This window comes from Hibiscus syriacus, unplaced genomic scaffold (assembly GCF_006381635.1).
Source record: "Hibiscus syriacus cultivar Baekdansim isolate YM2019G1 unplaced genomic scaffold, ASM638163v2 tig00110830_pilon, whole genome shotgun sequence".
NCBI classification, from domain to species: Eukaryota; Viridiplantae; Streptophyta; class Magnoliopsida; order Malvales; family Malvaceae; genus Hibiscus; species Hibiscus syriacus.
This window is the reverse complement of record NW_024062881.1, coordinates 2,140,737-2,160,176: the sequence shown is the minus strand read 5'-3', so window position 1 is coordinate 2,160,176 and position 19,440 is coordinate 2,140,737. Positions and strand designations below refer to the sequence as shown.

Sequence of the window (19,440 nt, the reverse complement as noted above, 5' to 3'; positions counted from 1 at the left end):
AAATAGCCTACCATTTCATCCCTATGTCTACCACCCTTAACCATTCTATTTTGAGCCATTCACTTTGCAGGTTGTTTTGCTTCCTTCCTAGATCCACAATCATTTGAAAAGGTACAAGTACCTTACATCAAGTGGTATCAGAGCTTTGGTGGAAGAAGCAACGTGCAACAACAACAAAAAGAAAAATACAAAAAGAAGTGCAAAAGTGAAGTGCAAAGTCAAAGAAAAAGAAAAAAATCAGCAAAGAAAATTGAAGGACTCAAAAGTCAAAGCACTCAAAAAGAAGAAAAAGCAAAGAAAAGAAAGAAAAGTTGGAAGCACTCATCAACAATTCTCATCACCAAGCATTTTCAAGTAAGCCTTTAAAATTGATTGTGGTGATAGAAGGTTGTGAAGTGACTTGTGTAAGTAACCCTTTCATTCTCTTCTTTCTAATTTCTAAGCCACCTTTTCAATTATATTTGTTTTCCATTCCTACTAACCATTTGCAGCCGACGCCAAACAAGTGAAATTACTCGATATAGTCTTGAGTAAAAGTTCATTAGAACTTGAGATAAGAGAATTGAGAAAAAAGGCTAGAGCGTGTGTGAGATCAGAAGAGGACAAGTAAAAGCCATTAAAGTCTTAGAGTGCAAACACGAGTGAATTGAGTGACATCAAGTTTTCTTGGAGTGACTCGTGAGGCTTTGTGAGAGTATATTCTGGTAAGGTCTTTTACACATCTTATTCTTTTCTTATTTATTAACCATGTCTCGGAGTTTAGGACAATCCCCAGAAAGAGATTCCCCTAATTTGCAGACTCAAGCCGTTATGCGTGAGATGGCAAGATTGCTGAAATTAGAATTGGAACCTTTGCAAGATCGTCTGGATCAATTAGAAGTATCTCTAGGCAATTGGAGAGTAAATCGCCCTAGAATGGAAGAAGACTTAGAAGAGGAAGAGGCTGAAGTAACATCAGTAGCAAGGAGAGATGTTCATCGAAATCAAAATGACAACTTCAGCAACATTAAAGTGACTATTCCTCGATTTCAAGGACGAACTGATCCAGAAGCATATCTTGATTGGGTAATCAAAATTGAACACATTTTTGAATGCCAAAACTATACGGAGCAAAAGAAGGTTAGACTTGCTGCTATGGAATTCGTTGACTATGCCTTAGTTTGGTGGGATCAGTTGGTGATTTCAAGAAGACGAAATGGTGAACGCCCCATCACAACTTGGGAAGAAATGAAGGCTATTATGAGAAAAAGGTTTGTTCCTAATCACTATCACCGAGATCTCTATCATAAGTTACAAAATCTGAAACAAGGAAGCAAGAACGTTGAAGATTATTTCAAGGAGATGGAGATTGCCATGATCCGAGCCAATGTAGATGAAGATAGAGAAGCAACAATGGCAAGGTTCTTATCTGGTCTAAATATTGATATTGCTAACCTTGTTGAACTTCAGCATTATGTAGAAATTGAAGAGATGGTGCATGTGGCCATGAAAATTGAAAGACAACTCAAAAGGAAATCATACACTAGGAGCAGTCCAAATTCGGCCACCAAATGGAAGCAAGAACCTATTACCTTCCGGAAACAAACTCCAATCCAACTAAAGGAACGCGCAGAGATACCCAAATCTGCACAAATGGGCGAATCTAGCAAGGGTAAAGAAAAGCAAACCAGCACTTTCAAGAGATTAAGAGACATCAAATGTTTCAAGTGTTTTGGAAAAGGACATGTTGCTAGTCAATGTCCCAACCGAAATGCCATGATGGTACTTGACAATGGAGATATTGTATCAGATTCTGATGAGCCTATTTTTGACGAGAAACCTGAAATAATACAAGACGAAGAAACGGAAGAAAATGCAGATCATGGTGAAATGCTTGTTTCAAAGAGGTGCCTACAATCACAAACATCCCAAGAGGATATTCAAAGAAACAATATCTTTCATACAAGGTGCCATGTCAAGGATAAGGTTTGCACAATGATCATCGATGGAGGAAGTTGCACAAACGTAGCCAGCACTCTTATGATTGAAAAACTTGGATTGGCAACGTCAAAGCATCCTACTCCGTATAAACTCCAATGGCTCAATGAAGGAGGTGAGTTAAATGTTACCAAACAGGTTCTAATTCCTTTTTCAGTTGGTAGGTACAAGGACGAGGTGCTTTGTGACATTGTCCCTATGCATGCTAGCCACATTTTACTTGGGAGACCATGGCAGTATGATAAAAGGGCTATTCATGATTGTTTTCATAATCAATATACTTTTAAGCATGATGGACGCAAGGTGACCTTGATGCCTTTAACGCCCAAAGAAGTGCAACAAGATCAGTTGCATATGAGAAAGAGTGTACAAGCATGGCGCAAAGACAAAACCCCAACAAAGAATGAAGAGGAACAAAACAAGAAACCAAACTTCTTCATAGAGAAACATGATGGTTCAATGCTGGAAAATGAAGGGTCTTCTATGAACAATGGTGATGTTTGGGACTTAAAGTCGCAACTCTTCACCAATGGGTTTAATCTTCAAAAGGTAAGTAACTTTTCATATGAAACCTTTTCTTTTCTCACTTTTCAGGACCAATCACGTAAAAGGTCACTTCCAAAAGGGATATCCTTAGATAAAGATTATTCCCAAAAGGTATCTGTTGGTAAATCATATTCCAAAGAAAGACCTAAAAGGAAATCTTACGAAAAGGTACCTAATGGAAGAACACAAACGTTCAAAGAATACTTTCTATTAGCAAAGAGGCGTGAAGCTATGCAAGGACAGAATGAACTCGATTTGAGGACAAATCACCCTAAAGAAGGGGGGGATGATATCATCACGTTTTCATCTACAAAGGGAGTACTTTTGAACATCTTTATATTGAATTTACTTATTATTAGCTTTATAATATATGCTATTATAATATATTTTATGATAAGAATATTAGTTAAAATAACTTAGTATGAATTCATATTATACATTGTTATTTTAATATGTTAAACATGTTAGGATAGCTTTATTATCATATTAAGCATGATTATTATATATACATCAAGGCAGCATACTTATAATGCATTTCATTAGTTTATTTGCATTCATATTAACTCTTAGGCTTTATACATTATCTTACACATATTAGGAGATGATGTACTTAGCTCATGACCATCATACTTAGCTCACATTACCATAAACAAACATGGCAGCAAGGTATTTAGCTCGTTTTAGCTCAATATCATGAACTTACCTTGTTTCCTTTCACATATAGGTACAATGGAGTATGATGCACGTTGAGGTAGCTTGGTGAACGATTTGGAAGTCACATACAGCTCACAAACAGCTCACAAAGTACAAGGCAGCTCATGGAATGCTAAGGGAAGCTCGATTCAGCTGGAGAAGCTTCAGGCTAGCTAAACTTAGCTAGTTGGACTATTTGAAGCTGAGTTGCTAAAAGTGATGACAAAGGTAGCTGAATGTAGCTGAACATGCTATTATGGAGCTCAAAAGGACTCGGCTAGGAAGATCATTCATAAACAGCCCCATTCTTGCTAGCTAGCTCAACACTCAAGCTAGCTTGGAAGGAGACACATGCACGCCCAAGATGGAGCACATGACCAGCCATCATTCTATGCGCAAGGCTACACCACAAGCATCCTAGAGAGGCCATGTGCACGCCTTGTGACCAGACCACCATGTGATAGGCGTGTGACTTCATTTAGGCGCCAAGATGAAGAGTCCTCTTACCATTCGGCTAAGCACTCCTTTCTCTCTAATTTGGCGCCAACTTGAAGGGGTACAAGCACTATTCGGCCAAAGGATATTTTCTTCCATTTAAACCGAACCATCCTCTCTATTTGTAATTAAATTATGTCATTTTATAGAGGCACAAGGGCTGGCCGAAACCTCTTGTAACCATTCGGCCATATCCTTCCATTTCCTATAAATAGGAAAGCATATTTCATTTGTAACTAGACCTTTTTATTCAATTAAAGTGAGATTATTCTCTTCTTAAGTCCTGGTGACTTTTTATCGACTTATCAAGTATTTTATACTTGTGGCGTCAACCCCTTTTCTTTCATCTTGATACTTCTGGTTCCTAGTTCATATAACTAGTGGGTCAAAGTACTTAATACCACCCCTTGAAGAAGCAATATAAAGATTGGGTCTCTGCTCTCTATAGCATTGGTTCTTCTTTGAGATTTCTTCAAGATACTATCCTCACAACCATTCCTTTATTTCATCTCCATAACCATACCCTTATCAACTATCTTCCGCTTCCATCACTCATTATTTAAATAGCCTACCATTTCATCCCTACGTCTACCACCCTTAACCATTCTATTTTGAGCCATTCACTTTGCAGGTTGTTTTGCTTCCTTCCAGATCCACAATCATTTGAAAAGGTACAAGTACCTTACATCACCTATTGGCTCTTGAAAGGTCACGTCCTTTAATCTCCCAAATTGATGGATTGTGTCACTTGGATTATCCTGCAAATCAAAGGAAATTCTTGCATTGTCAAAGTTAGAAAAATCTTCATTGACCTTGCGCCTCGTCAGTAAACATCTTTGTAACAAGCACTTAGATGTATAAGCACTTGTTTTTGGAATGTTTTCTTCCTGGATTAACTTCGATTTTCCTTTCCTCATGTCCTCAACACTTTGTTTCATCTTGATTTGATCAATTTGAACTTGTCTAGGCGTCAAAGGTGTTAGGATGATCTTCTTCCCTCCATGGTTGAATGAATACTGATTGGTAAAACAATCATGAATGGTCTTCCTATCATATTGCCATGGTCTTCCAAGGAGTAAGTGGCTAGCATGCATAGGAACAACATCGCACATAACCTCATCCTTGTACTTACCAATAAAGAAAGGAACCATCACCTATTTATTAACATTAAGTTCACCTCGTTCATTGAGCCATTGAAGTTTGTAGGGATTTGGATGTTTCAATGTTTGCAATCCCAATTTTTCTACCATGATGGTACTTGCCACATTCGTACAACTTCCACCGTCTATGATCATGAAACACACCTTTTCATTCACATGGCAGCGAGTATGAAAGATGTTTTCCCGTTGTACATCGTCTTCTACTACTTGAGCACTTAGACTTCTCTTGACCACTAGGGCTTCACCTTCCACCGGAGCACCAATTTCTGCTTCTTCCTCGACTTCGGTTGGTGTTGCTTCTTTTTCTTCATGGTCAGATTCAATCTCACCATTTCCAAGTAGTAACATGGTGTTTCTATTGGGACATTGTGTGGATATATGCCCCCTCCCAAGACATTTAAAGCAACGGATGTCTCTTGTTCGTTCAGGGATCTCTTTTCCTCGATTCTCCTTACCAAGTTGAGATGCATTTGATGATTCGACCTTTTCTTTGGTAGGAATAGGAGTAGACTTCCTCAAATTGTTGTTTGGACTCCATCTTGAAGATGTAGACACTGAAGTACGAGAGATAGGTCTTCTCCGAAGTTGCCTTTCTATTTTCATAGCCATTTGCACCATTTCATCAAGTTCGATGTAATGATACAATTCTAGCGTGTTGGCAATCTCAGGATTGAGTCCAGCAAGAAATCTAGCCATGGTTGCTTCACGATCCTCCTCAATATTGACTCGGATCATTGCCACTTCCATTTCTTTATAATAATCCTCCACACTCCGTTGGCCTTGTTTCAAATTCTGCAATTTCTGAAACATGTCTCGGTGATAATGAGTAGGAATGAAACGTTTACGCATGATACCTTTCATTTCGAGCCATGTTGAAATTGGTCTCTCTCCATTCCTTCTTCGAGTAATAGTAAGTTGATCCCACCATATCAAAGCATAATCAACAAACTCCATGGCTGCCAATCTTACTTTCTTGAGTTTGGAATAGTTATGGCAACTAAACACATGTTCCACCTTGCTTTCCCATTCAAGATAGGCTTCTGGATCAGTCTTTCCTTGGAATTGAGGAATTTTGATTTTGATGTTGCTTATATTATCATCAACATTGGCACGCCTAGGTCCTTGTATCAATGCTGGTTCTTCTTCATCATAAGGATTTGGAACATCATCTTCTGGAAGAGGTTGTTGCCTACGAGGAGTATCATTGTTTTTGGTTTGTGGTTGATCTTGTCTTTGGTCTAGTTTCTCATGGAGAACATCAAATTCTGTTCAAAACATTCTCATCATTTCTCCAATCAGTGCTTGCATTTGTAAATTGGTTTGACCTGCATTTCCTTTAGGACTTTGAGACATGGTTAGTAAATAAAACAAAAATAAACCTTACCAGCACACTCACAAAGTCTCACAATTTCACTCCAAAGAAAAGATAAGATCACTCCACTCAACACTCGTGTTTACTCTCGGGAATATATCTTGGCTTTTAACAATTCCCCTTCTGATCTCACTCTCTCAATAGCCTTTTTCCACTCAATTTCTCTTGCTAAGTCCTTTGAAGAACTTACTCAAGATTAGAACAAGTTAATTCTTTCCTTGTGTGCGTCGGCTGCAAATATGGTTAGGGTAGAAAGAATAGAAGAAATGGAAAGCTAGAAGAAAGGATTCAAAGGTATTAAAAAAATAAAATGGTTGAAGACAAGGAAAATGAAAGGATAGAAAAGAAAGAGGTGACTTACAATTCAAGAAACAACACTTACTGCAACCTTTCTCAAGAAAACAATAAGGTTATCTTCTCTTAGTGTAGATAGGCCTCTTTGATGTATTTGTAATGGCAGAGCACTTTCCTTGGCTTGCTTTCTCTTTTTGAACTTCTCTTTTTCTTTTCTTTTCTTCTTTTCTTATTTTTCTCTTCTTTTTTGATTTTTGTCTTCTTTTTGCACTCCAATTTGTTGAAGGAGTCTTTTTCTCTTTTGAACTTCTTTTTGCTTTGCACGCCAATGACACTTTTGTTGTCAATCCAACTATGCTCTGATTACCGCTTGATGTAAGGTGAATCTACACACTTTGGTGAGAAGAGTAGATAGCCTTATTGTGTCCCGATCTAGGATTGACAAGTACTGATGTCCTCGAATTTATAAGTTTGGGCTGCAAAATAAGATAAGAAAATATGTTTAATAATGGACTTAATAAAGGGTAATAATATAAGTAATGAAAATAAATAATAAGAATGAAATGAAATAAATAAAAAGATAGAGATGGCTGCAGAATTGATGGAAGCGATGGATGATGTTGATGATGAAATGGCAATGGTGGTGATGTTGTATCTCAAACACGCCAAAGATGAAATAGTGCTAAGGAGCACAATCCCGGTCTTCACAAACTTGCTTGAGGGGTGGTGATAGTGTCTTCAACCCACTAGATAACAATCTAGGAATTTAGAAATCAAAATGGAAGGAATGATGCCACAAGTATAGGAACTACACTTGTTTAATCGATAAAGTTCACAAAGAACTTTGAAGAGAAATAACTCACAAGAGTAATTTTATATATGAGATGAGATGGGTCCAAATGAAGGCAAGCCACTCTATTTATAGGAAATGAGAGGGCTTGGCCGAATGGTTACAAGTTGTTTCAGCTAGATACATGTTTCTAGGAAAATACATAATGCTTGAGTTGAATGAATAAGTCTTTTGGGCTTATGATGGTTCGGCTAACTCTTCATGAAAGGCCTTAATGATTCGGTCAAAGGATGGAGAGACATCTCCCTTGGCCGAATGGTTCATGCTTGTTCATCTTGGCACCAATTTCCTCTCCTTGGCCGAATAGTCATGTGCTTTATCATGTTTGGCTCCAAAGGCTCTCATGTGCATGCCATGTGATGTGGCCAAATATGCATGGCATTCTTCCTCATGATGATTTAAGCTTCCAATGGTTGCAATTTCTTCACCAACGTGCTTCTAGATCAAAAGGTATCTTCATGGGCAGCATCATTCATGAAAGGTCACAATGTTTGAGAAAGGTGTCCCTTCATGTTTGAGATATTTAAGGTGTGAATGAGCTGGTGGTGAGCTGGCCTTAGATGACTTGTAACATGATGAACGTTTGGGCAGCTCCTTGTGGAAAGGTACCTCTCGAGGTGGCAACTATTCGCGAAAAGGTATCATTTCACAAATTTTGACTTAGGACATATTTGAAGTGTCCTAAGTGGTGATGATGATGGTGTAACTCCCCAGTTGAAATGAGTTCATCTTGTAGCTCAAATCTTCAGCTCAATCCAGCTATGAGCTCACGGCCTCCGGACAAATTTTCACCAATTGTTCCTTGTGCTCTCTTAATCGATCCCATGTAAGTTTCCTTGCTGTTACATGCTCCATTTAGCTCCAATGTAGCTCCCAAGTGTTGGCCAAATGTGCCTACATGCGTAACATAAAGAAATAAACTAAGTAAATGAACTTATGCAATGTAGTATATAATAATGTGGACTATAGGTTATTTAATATTCAATAGGTAACATATTAAACAACCTATTATCTAATGGTTCTTTCTCATTAAAAGATTTTAAAACATTAAGGCACTTATGAGAAAGTACTTCCCTGAATTGTTTTGCCTTTGCACGAGTGATAGGTCCAATGGGCATGACTTCAGGATCTATTTGTGTAGTTGTGATCACATCATGTTCACACCTGATGCATTTCCACCTTCATGGATCTATTTATGGCGTGAACATTCATACAAGTAGGCTAAAAGACTTGGTCACATTCAAGGGATAAGGATGCATTATTTTTGAACTCATTCACCAAATCCAAGTGCATGAAGGGAGCCTATGAGTCACGTTCACATTTGGTGCATGCATTCCAAAGGTGGCCAAACCTACAATGATACAGTCATCCAAATTCATGAAAGGAAATGAACCAACATGTTCATACCAAGAGAGAATGAATTTGGCTATGAAGATACATTCACTTAAATGGAAGAACATTTATCCATGAATGTTCACTCAGTAACCGTTTTGTATTCACACCATGCACTCTTAGGCCTATAAATAACTTACCATTTTAAAAACCAATTCACTTTGTTTAATCAAATATTTGTGATAATTTCTCTCTTTAGTTCTTAAGTGAACTTTATCGACTTATCAAACTTATGCTTGTGGTGTCACCCCTATCTATCTCACCCTGATACTTCTGGTTCCTATCTCTTTATAGATAGTGGGTCAAAGTCCTTGTTTACCACCCCTTAAAGAAGCAATATAAAGTTTGGTTCTTTAACATTGGTTCTTCTTTGAGTCTTCTTTGAGATCCTATATTTCATTTTCATCTCTATCACCTTCATTCTACTTCCATTACCATACTTCATAATTTCATTTAAACATATCACCAATATATATATATATATATTCCGCTATCATATTTATCTTTCCATTTCATTACTTCCATTTATCCATTTTATTTTGACCTTTCATGTTTGTGCAGGATCCTTGTTGTTTTACTTCACCATCCATCCAAGTGAGGCTAGGTTGAACTATATCAAATAGTATCAGAGCTAAGGTGGATTGCAACAAGAACAAGAAAAAGCAACATCCTACCATTCGATAAAAATGAAATCAAAAAGAGAACTTCCAAAAGAAAAAAACCAGTAAGTTAATCCTAACATCAACAAGGGATTCCAAGTGATGAAAAAATGTAGAGAAAGGGAAAAATACAAAGAAGTGCCAAAGGTGACAAGCAATATCATCATTACAACCGAGCCTAAAGAAGCCTTCAAGATATTTGATTGTTTCTTCTAGGAAGGTGGTGAGTATCTTTGCATAGTAAGTGAACATTTCTTTATTTTCTTCCTTTTCTAAGACCACCCTTCATTACTTAACCTTTCTACCTTTATATTTTTTTCCTCTACACTAACGTACTTTTCAGTCGACGTCCATAGCACTTGAAAGGTCTCGAGTTAGTTCTTTTAAGAACTTTACAAGAGTGGAACGAGTGGAAAAAGGCTAATCGGATGTGTGACATCAGAAGGGGAATTGCAAAAGCCAATTTATATTTCCGAGTGCAAACACGAGCGTTGAGTGGAGCATCATCAATTTTTTTTGAGTGATCGTTAGGATTTGGGAGTGATTATTGGTAAGGTCCTTTGATGTAATGCACTTGTACCTTAACAAATTAATTGTGGATCTAGGAAGGAAGCAAACAACCTGCACAAGTGAATGGCTCAAAGAGATTGCTCAGGTGGTAAACATATGGGTGAAATAGGTAGGCTATTTAAATAATAAATGATGGAAGCGAGAGATGGTTAATTTGGCTATGGTTATGGTGATGAAATGATGTAAGGCTAACCAGGCTTCTTCAATAATGGAGAAGTTGGCAACCTTGTTGTTTCCCGATCTAGGAGAGATACCAAATGCTACACCTTGGATTGAAAGTAATCTGCACAAAAGAAGAAGAATTGATTAAGTAATATGATAATTAAGAAATGAAATAGAAATGGAAAGAATTGAAATGGATAGAATAGTTATCAAAGAAGGGCCGCGGAAGAGTTGTAGAATGATCCTTCAAGTGATGATGGATTCGGCTTCCAATGATGATGATGGACGAATGCCTTGTTGAGGATGAAGGATAATTCAAAGATGAAGAAATGGAAATTTATAAGTTGGTGATAATATGGGCGTGATAATGGTGGTGGAATATGGTGACGATATAGGCGTGATAATGGAGATGGACTATGGTGATGATAAAGGCGTGATAATGGTGATGGACTATGGTGATGATATAGGCGTGATAATGGAGATGGTGTTGGACAGATTGTATCTTATAAAACTAAGAAGGAACCAATGCTATAAAGGAGCAAAGACCCGTTTCTTATAAGTTCTATAAGGGATGATATGAAAGGACTTTGACCCACTAGTTATTTAAACTAGGAACCAGAAGTATCAATGAGGGAATGACGCCACAAGCTTTAGAAAAGGCTTGCTTAATCGATATAGTTCTAAAAAGAACTTGAAGAGAGAATAATCTCACAAAGGATTTTTAATATCAAAAAGGGTTGTTTTTACAAATGAATGCCAAAGCCTATTTATAGATTTGTAAAGGCTTGGCCAAATAAATACATGTCTTTTCGGCAAAATACATGTCTTAAAACGAAAATAAATGATGCTTGGATGAGGGGAGATGTCTTTGGCCGAATGGTTCCTATAACTCTTCATCTTGGCGCCAACTTGAAGCATGATGATGTTTAGGCCGAATAGAGAGAAGCCTTTTCATTTTGGCGCCTAATTCATTCACATGCAAAGCACATGGGTGGCTGATCATGTGGCACTCACATGGATGGTGTAGAATGCTTAAGACGTGGACTCCTTCATGATGTGAAGATAAACAGCAACTTAGGCGTGACTTGTCATCAAACATGTGTCTAGGTGACATGGCATCAATGGGGCAGCAACTAATTATGAAAGGTCACATTTGTGTGAAACAACCTTTCATCATTTGAGCTACTTCCCATGAGTTTGAGCTAAAGTTGAGCTGGCCATAGATGAAGGACATGTGTACAAGTCATAGGACAGCTCCTTGTGAAAAGGCACTTCTCGGAATGGCAATTCTTCGCGGAAAGGTACGAATTCATAAAATTCGACCTAGACCATATTTGTAGTGCTCTATATGGTGAAGATGATGGTGCAAATCTCCAGCTGAAATGAAGTCTCTAGCTAGCTCAAAAGTCCAGCTCAAGTGAGCTATGAGCTCGGAGGTCAGCTGACAACTTTTCATCATTTGTTCCTCATGATCTCCCGAAGCATCTTATGTAAGATTTCCAAGCTTATTGACTCCAATTCTAGCTTTAAATCAGCTCCCATGATGTGGCCGAACATGTACCTACAAAAGAAAGCATTTATAAGCTAAGTAATATAAGATATAAATATGTGGTTCATAGATTATATTATATGTCAACATAAAACATATCATATAATCTATTGTTTGGGGATGCATTTCTAAATGATTCAAAGGTTTTAATGCATTTGGTAGTAAGAGCTTCCCTGAAAAGTTTGGCCCTTGATCGAGTTATTGGTCCTTGTGGCATTACTTCCATATCCTTTGAAGGTGGCGTTGGTGTACTCACATCATGAAATAAAAGGGATGGTAGTGAGGATAGTATCTTGAAGAAGTCTCAAAGACAAACCAATGCTATAGAGAGCAAAGACCCATACTTTATATTGCTTCTTCAAAGGGTGGTGTTAAGGACTTTGACCCACTAGTTATAAGAACTAGGAACTAGAAGTATCAAGGTGAAAAGAAAGGGGTTGACGCCACAAGTATTAAAAATACTTTATAAGTCGATAAAAGTCACCAGGACTTAAGGAAGAGAATAATATCACTTATATTAATCAAAATGGTCTGATTACGAATAAAATATGCTTTCCTATTTATAGGAAATGGAGAGGCATGGCCGAATGGTTACAAGGGGATTCAGCCAGCCTTGTGCCTTCCTATAGTGACATAATTAATTACAAAATAGAGATGATGTTTCAGTTTAAATAGAGGGTGATAACCCTTGGCCGAATAGCTCTAGTGTCCTTTCATGTTGGCGCCAAATTGGATGGGAGATGATGCTTGGCCGAATAGGGAGAGGGCTCTTCATCTTGGCGCCTAAATGAGTCCACATGCAAGGCACATGGAGGCTGGTCATATGGTATGCACATGGGTGTCCTAGAGAACCTTGTGGTGAAGACTTGTGCATGGAATGATGGCTGGTCATGTGCTCCATCTTGGGCATGCATGTGTCTCCTTCCAAGCTAGCTTGAGTGTGGAGCTATCTTAGCAATTATGGGCTGTTCGTGAGCAAGCTTCCTAGCCGAGTCCTTGTGAGCTCTATACCAACATGTTCAGCTACATTCAGCTACCTTTGACATCACTTTTGGCAACTCAGCTCCAAAAAGTCCAACTAATTAAGTTTAGCTAGTCTTAAGCTCCTCCAGCTGAATCGATCTTTCCTTAGTGTTCCATGAACTGCCTTGTACTTTGTGAGCCATTTGTGAGCTGCTTATTACATCCAAATCATCCACCAAGCTACCTAATCGTTCATCACACTCCAATGTACCTATATGTGAAAGGAAACAAGGTAAGTCCATGGTATTGAGCTGTTATGAGCTAAATACCTTGTTGCCATGTAAGAATATGGTAATGTGAGCTATGATTGAAGGTCATGAGCTAAATATATCATCTCATAATATGTGTAAGATAATACATGAAGCTTAAGAGCTAATATGAATACATATGAACTAATAAAATTAATTATAATGATGTTGCCTTGATGTATATAAGGTAATCATGTTTAATATGATTATAAAACTATCCTAATATGTTTAAATATCAATGTGCATAATGTGTTCATACTAAGTTATTCTTTATCTACATAACAAGAATTCTTATCATGAATTGTATTATAAGAGCATGTAGTATATAACTAATATATAGTAATTTCAATATAAAGGTGTTAAAGAGTACTCCCTTTATTGATGAAAATGTGCTTGCATCATCCCCCCTTCTTTAGGGCGATTTGTCCTCAAATCGAGTTCATTCTATCCTTGCATAACTTCAGGTCTCCTTGCTAAAAGAAAGCATCCTTTGAACGGTTGTGTTCTTCCAGTAGGTATCCTTTCATAAGATTTCCCTTTAAGGATATTCTTTTTGGAAGTGACCTTTCACGTGATTGTTCCTAAAAAGTGAGGAGAGAAGAGGTTTCAATTGAAGGGTTACTTACCTTTTGGCGATTAAAACCCTTGGTGAAGAGTTGTGTCTTTAAATTCCAATCATCACCAATTTTCGTAGGAACCCCTTCATTTTCCAACCTTGAACCATCGTGTTTCTCTATGAAGAAGTTTGGTGTCATGTTTCGTTCCTCTTCATTCTTCATTGGGATTTTGTCTTTGTGCCATGCTTGTACACTCTTTCGCAGATGCAACTGATCTTGTTGTACCTCTTTTGGCGTCAAAGGCATCAAGGTTACCTTATGTCCATCATGTTTAAAATTGTATTGATTGTGATAACAATCATGAATGACCCTTTTGTCATACTGCCATGGTCTTCCAAGTAAGATGTGGCTAGTATGCATAGGGACAATGTCACAAAGCACCTCTTCCTTATACCTACCAACTGAAAAAGAAATTAAACCTGTTTGGTAACGTTTAACTCACCTCCTTCATTGAGCCATTGGAGTTTATATGGAGTGGGATGCTTTGATGTTGCCAATCCAAGTTTTTTAACCATAAGAGTACTGGCTAAGTTTGTGCAACTTCCTCCATCGATGATCATTGTGCAAACCTTGTCCTTGACATGGCATCTTGTATGGAAAATATTATTTCTTTGAATATCCTCTTGGGATGTTTGTGATTGTAGGCACCTTTTCGAAACAAGCATCTCACCATGATATGCATTTTCTTCAGTTTCTTCATCTTGCATTTTTTCAGGTTCCTCATCAAAAATAGGTTCGTCAAAATCTGATACAATATCTCCATTTTCAAGCATCATCATGGTATTTCGGTTGGGACATTGACTAGCAACATGTCCTTTCCCAAAACACTTGAAACATTTGATGTCTCTGGATCTCTCAAAAGTACCGGTTTGCTTTTCTTTATCCCTACTATATTCGCCCACTTGTTTAGTCTTGGTAACTTCTATATGATCCTTTGCTTGTGCTGTAATTGGTTTCCTGAAGGTAATAGGCTCTTGCTTCCATTTGGTGACCGAACTTGGACTATTCCTAGTATAGGATTTCCTTTTGAGTTGTCTTTCAATTTTCATGGCCACATGTACCATCTCTTCAATATCTACATAATGTTGAACACAAGGTTAGCAATATTAGGATTTAGGCTAGATAAAAACCTTGCCATGGTTGCTTCTCTGTCTTCATCAACATTGGCTCGGATCATGGCTATTTCCATTTCTTTGAAATAATCTTCAACGATCTTGCTTCCTTGTTTCAGATTTTGTAATTTATGGTAAAGATCTCGGTGATAGTGAGTAGGCACGAACCTTTTCCTCATAATGGACTTCATTTCTTCCCATGTATTGATGGGATGTTCACCATTTTGTCTTCTGGAACTCACCAATTGGTCCCACCAAACTAAGGCATAATCCACGAATTCCATAGCAGCAAGCCTGACCTTCTTTTGCTTGGTATAATTTTGGCATTCAAACATGTGTTCAATCTTGATTACCCAATCAAGATAGGCTTCAGGATCAGTTCATCCTTGAAATGGAGGAATGGTCACTTTGATGTTGTTGAAGTTGTCATTCTGATTTCGATGAGCATCTCTTCGTGCTACTAATGTTACTTCAGTCTCCTCTTCTTAGAATTCTTCTTTCATTCTAGGGTGATTTAATCTTCGATTGCCTAAAGATGCTTCAAATTGGTCCATACGATCATACATAGGCTCCAATTCTAATTTCAGCAATCTGGCCATTTCATGCATGATTGCTTGAGTTTGCAAATTAGGGACATCTCTTCCAGGGGTTCATCTTGTACTTCGAGACATGGTTAGTGAAATAAGAAAAGATTTAGATGTGTAAAAGACCTTACTAGAATGTACTCTCACAAAGCCTCACGATTCACTCCAAGGAAACTTGAATGTCACTCAACCCGCTCGTGTTTGCAACTCTAGGACTTAATGGCTTTTACTTGTCCTCTTCTGATGTCACACACTTTCCAGCCTTTTTCCTCTCCATTCTCTTGTCTCAAGTTCTAGAGAACTTTACTCAAGACTATATCAAGTAGATTTTACTTGTTTGGCATCAGTTGCAAAAAGGTTAGTAGGAAGGGAAAACAAATAAAATGAAAGGGTGGCTTAGAAATAGAAAGAAAGAACAAAAGGGGTTACTTACACAAGTCACTTTACAACCTTATATCACCACAATCAATTTAAACGGCTTAATTGACTTGCTTGGTGATGAGAATTATTGATGAGTGGTTCAACTTCTTTCTTTTCTTTTTGATAGGGAAGCGGTGGCGGGTTAATGAACGTTGCTCTTATTGAAGAATCAAACCTAGAAAGCTCTAGACTCGATGAAGAACAAAGGGGATGAATAGGGGAAGGTGGCGGCAGCAGCTAGGATTCTTTAGGGTTTCTTTTATGTAATGGAATCAAGGCAATAAGATTAGAATAAAATAAACAAAAGATAAATAAACGGAAGATGAAATAAGATAATAAAGAAATCAAAAGATCTCTCTTATGAAGGTGAACGGTAAAGATGATTGATGGCGTGGATGGATGTGGAAAATCGATGGATAATGTCCTATCGAGCTCTCCTAGTCACAATGAAAAGGCAAACACGATAATATGGCTCTAACCAACCCTCCTAGTCGCGATGAAAAGGCAAATTGGAGTGTGAAGATTAATCTCCCTCACAAGAACTTGAAAGAACTCAAGGAGAAGAAGCTTCGAAGGCACAAGGCAATCAGCACTTGCAAAAACGAACTCTCGTTGTATTATTGATCAAAGAAATCTGAATTACAAAGTTTAATGAAGCCTCCTTTATATAGGGGTTGAGTTCTAAAGGTCCTAAATAACTAATAAATAAAATAATAATAAACTAAACATATATTAACTCTAATTCCTAATAAAATAATAATAACTAAAGATAATATTTTTAACCCAATCTTAATTCCTAATAAAATAATAAATCTAATCCTAAAAGATAATGCATCATCCTATATTAAGTTATATTACAAATAATCAATATAAATATTGAAAATTCGTAATATTTACAAAATAACGTATTAATCCCGTATAGGATTTCCTGCATGCACCGTCTTCAGTAAAATGACCATATCTTGAGTTCCCGATATCGGATTGATGCAATTCAAGAACCGTTGGAAAGATAAGAGATAGAAGGTTGTATTTCCAGAAGACAAGTCGACCAAATAAGATCAGGATCCTATTCAAAAAGTCGTCGCAAGTATGATTCTGTTCTGATCTTCTTTTCCAAAGCTTGGACGAGTGGATCATTTGGAAGAGTTATTACTTCTTCCTTTGATGTGAACCTTGTGATGCATGTATCATCCTCCCTTTCTTCAAAAAGATTTGACCTCGAATATGAAACATTAAAGGGAGCAACATTAGAATAGTTTAATAATTCATTCACATTATGCTTACCGAATAGATATGCTTTGAATCTTCGAGACTTTTTTCTTCTAATAGGTTCGAGTAGAAACATTAGTCCAAAGAAGCATGTATTATGGACTCTGGTGCATGTATCATTCCCCCACTCCTCAAAAGGATTCGTCCTCGAATCTGAAAATCCAAAAGAAAGAGAATTAGATGTGTTGAAATAAAAACTTGTGAAACATTTACCAGGATCAATGTGATGTGTCTTTATGCATTTTAGTCGAGGTTTCTTCTTTGTAGGAACTGATTTCTTGTAGTCTTGAAATCCTCTTTTGCATACAAGTCTTGTAATATGATGTTTTGGTTGAATTTCAACATGGCGCCGGTCACTGTTGGCTTTCTGTATGATTATTTCAGATAATTTCTCCATGGTTTTATTCGTGTGTGGCGAGAATGAGTGTTTAAAAACTATGTCAACTGGTTTGTTAACGTAATCCCTTAAGTCTCCTAAGTGTGGTTCATGAATTAATGATTTCAGGAGAAGATTTGTGAATTGTATAACCTGTTTAGTTGGCAAGGAAACTCATATACAAGATAAAGCTCATTAAAAGCACTTTTAAATGTATGGGTAGAAATATCAGAAATATCCGAGTTATCGTGATATACATCTTTGATATGTTCAATTCTCGAAATAGTAGTATGAGTTTGATAGGTAAGAGTATACCTTCGTGGTAGTGTATCGTCTACTGTGTTTTGCTTACCTCGGTATGTTACGCACTTAAAGGAGTTGTGTTTAGTATGGATGACAACTTCACGAGCCTTACCTTGTAAGAAGGAGAAGAAGTATGTTACAATGTCATTAAAATGAGTAATAAAATACTTACCTTTGAACTCTCGTAAATCGTGACTCTTCATTGGTATGGCATAGTGATTAGGGCTTTCAGGTGGTAACCCGTCAGGAGGGTCACCTAGCACTATTCGACAACTCTTGGCGATGGAAGATGGTGTGGGCCAGTCTCGTGTTGCTTTTACTTTCTCATCATTTACATGGATTCCCTGTGCACGAACTATAAAGCATGTGGAGTTGTTCAAGTCATGTTTCGTCATTAAGATGACGTTACGACTAAGGCTTTCATGGATGTAGCCTTTTTGTAACAAATCTAACTCTTTGGTTTCTTCGAGATTGTATGTTTGACGAGGTATGATGAAACCTTGAATTAGATTGGTTTGGTGTTGTTTTCCTTTTTCCAGTGGTAATCCGTCAGGTGGATCACCTAACTCTTCTCGAAAAGCCTGTAACAAAGATGAAAACATACTAGGCAAATCCTTGTTAATGTTAGAAATCGAAACAATTGATTCTCTAAAGCAAACAAGGATGGAAGGCTGTTTGTAAAGAATATTCTCTCTCAATTCTTTTGTGCTCACACATAGATTTTGAGCCACTCTTGTCTTCTCACAATTAGGTTCACTCACCTCCCATGGGTCATTATTCTTTTGGCTTTTGTGACTAGTGACCTCTTTTTCTTTTGCCTCTTTCTCAGCTTTTTCTTTTTTTGCTTTCCCTACCTCCTCACAAATTATCATTTGATCTTTAGGGACTGGAAGTGTATCATTCTTTGCTGGTCGTTCATTCTCCTTGTTAGGTTTGTCATCTCTTGGCTTTATCAGAGAAGATGGAGTAGAAGATGAGGAAGGATTTGAAGGATTACCTTGGTAAGAGGATGAAGTACCTTGGTAATGTTCACTGATTCGAGATCTCCTTTGGATTTGTGCTTCGATTATCATTGCTTTCTTTAGTGTATCTTCAAGGTTTTCGTACCCTTGTAGATCAAGAAGATCAGTGATGTTTGAGTTTAAGCCAATGACGAATCTTGACATGGTGTCCTCTTATTCTTCAGTTATTTTAGCCCTATTGAGTAAGGACTGCATCTCCTTGTAGTAATCTTCAACTGAACTTCTACCTTGTCGAAGTCGGTGTAGTCGTTGTTTAACTTCTCGTGTATAATGTGTCGGTAGAAATCGGTTCCTCATGGTTTGTTTGAGGTCGGTCCAAGAAGTGATTGTTGGAATTTGGAAGTTCTGGATCTTTTTCCTTGTTTGCATCCACCAAGTTCGAGCATATCCTTCAAATTGTATGGTGATGAGGTGAACTTGTTTAGCTTGGGGGCAGTCATGGTATGCGAACATGAGATCAACTTTTCCTTCCCATTCAATGTACCTGTCTGAATCGTTGTCTCCTTTGAAAGACGGGACCGTGAACTTTGGTTTTGTAAAGAGTTTGGGTGCTTGGAAATGTGGTTGTTCTTTCTCGAGTACCAAAAGTTCAGCATTGTTTGGTCTTTGATTCTGGTTTGGTAGATCCAGTTGTGGTTCTTATCGTTCTCTCACGATTTCATCAAATCTTTCAACTTGAGTCGTGAGTCGGGCAAGTGTGGCTAAGATAGCCATAAGTGTCTTGTTGTTAGTGTCGCCCATTCTGAA

General features: G+C 37.6%; 1 protein-coding gene across 1 annotated transcript in view; it reads left to right on the top strand.

Annotated features, from left to right (window-relative positions):
- Positions 1 to 1,107: 1,107 nt before the first annotated feature.
- Positions 1,108 to 19,440, top strand: part of LOC120142450 — a gene marked incomplete at both ends in the record, with an annotated part of 71,523 nt that continues 53,190 nt past the window's right edge. Inside the window, 1 exon segment of the mRNA XM_039157143.1 lies at positions 1,108 to 2,226. Within this exon segment, the coding sequence (XP_039013074.1) occupies positions 1,108 to 2,226 (1,119 nt within the window).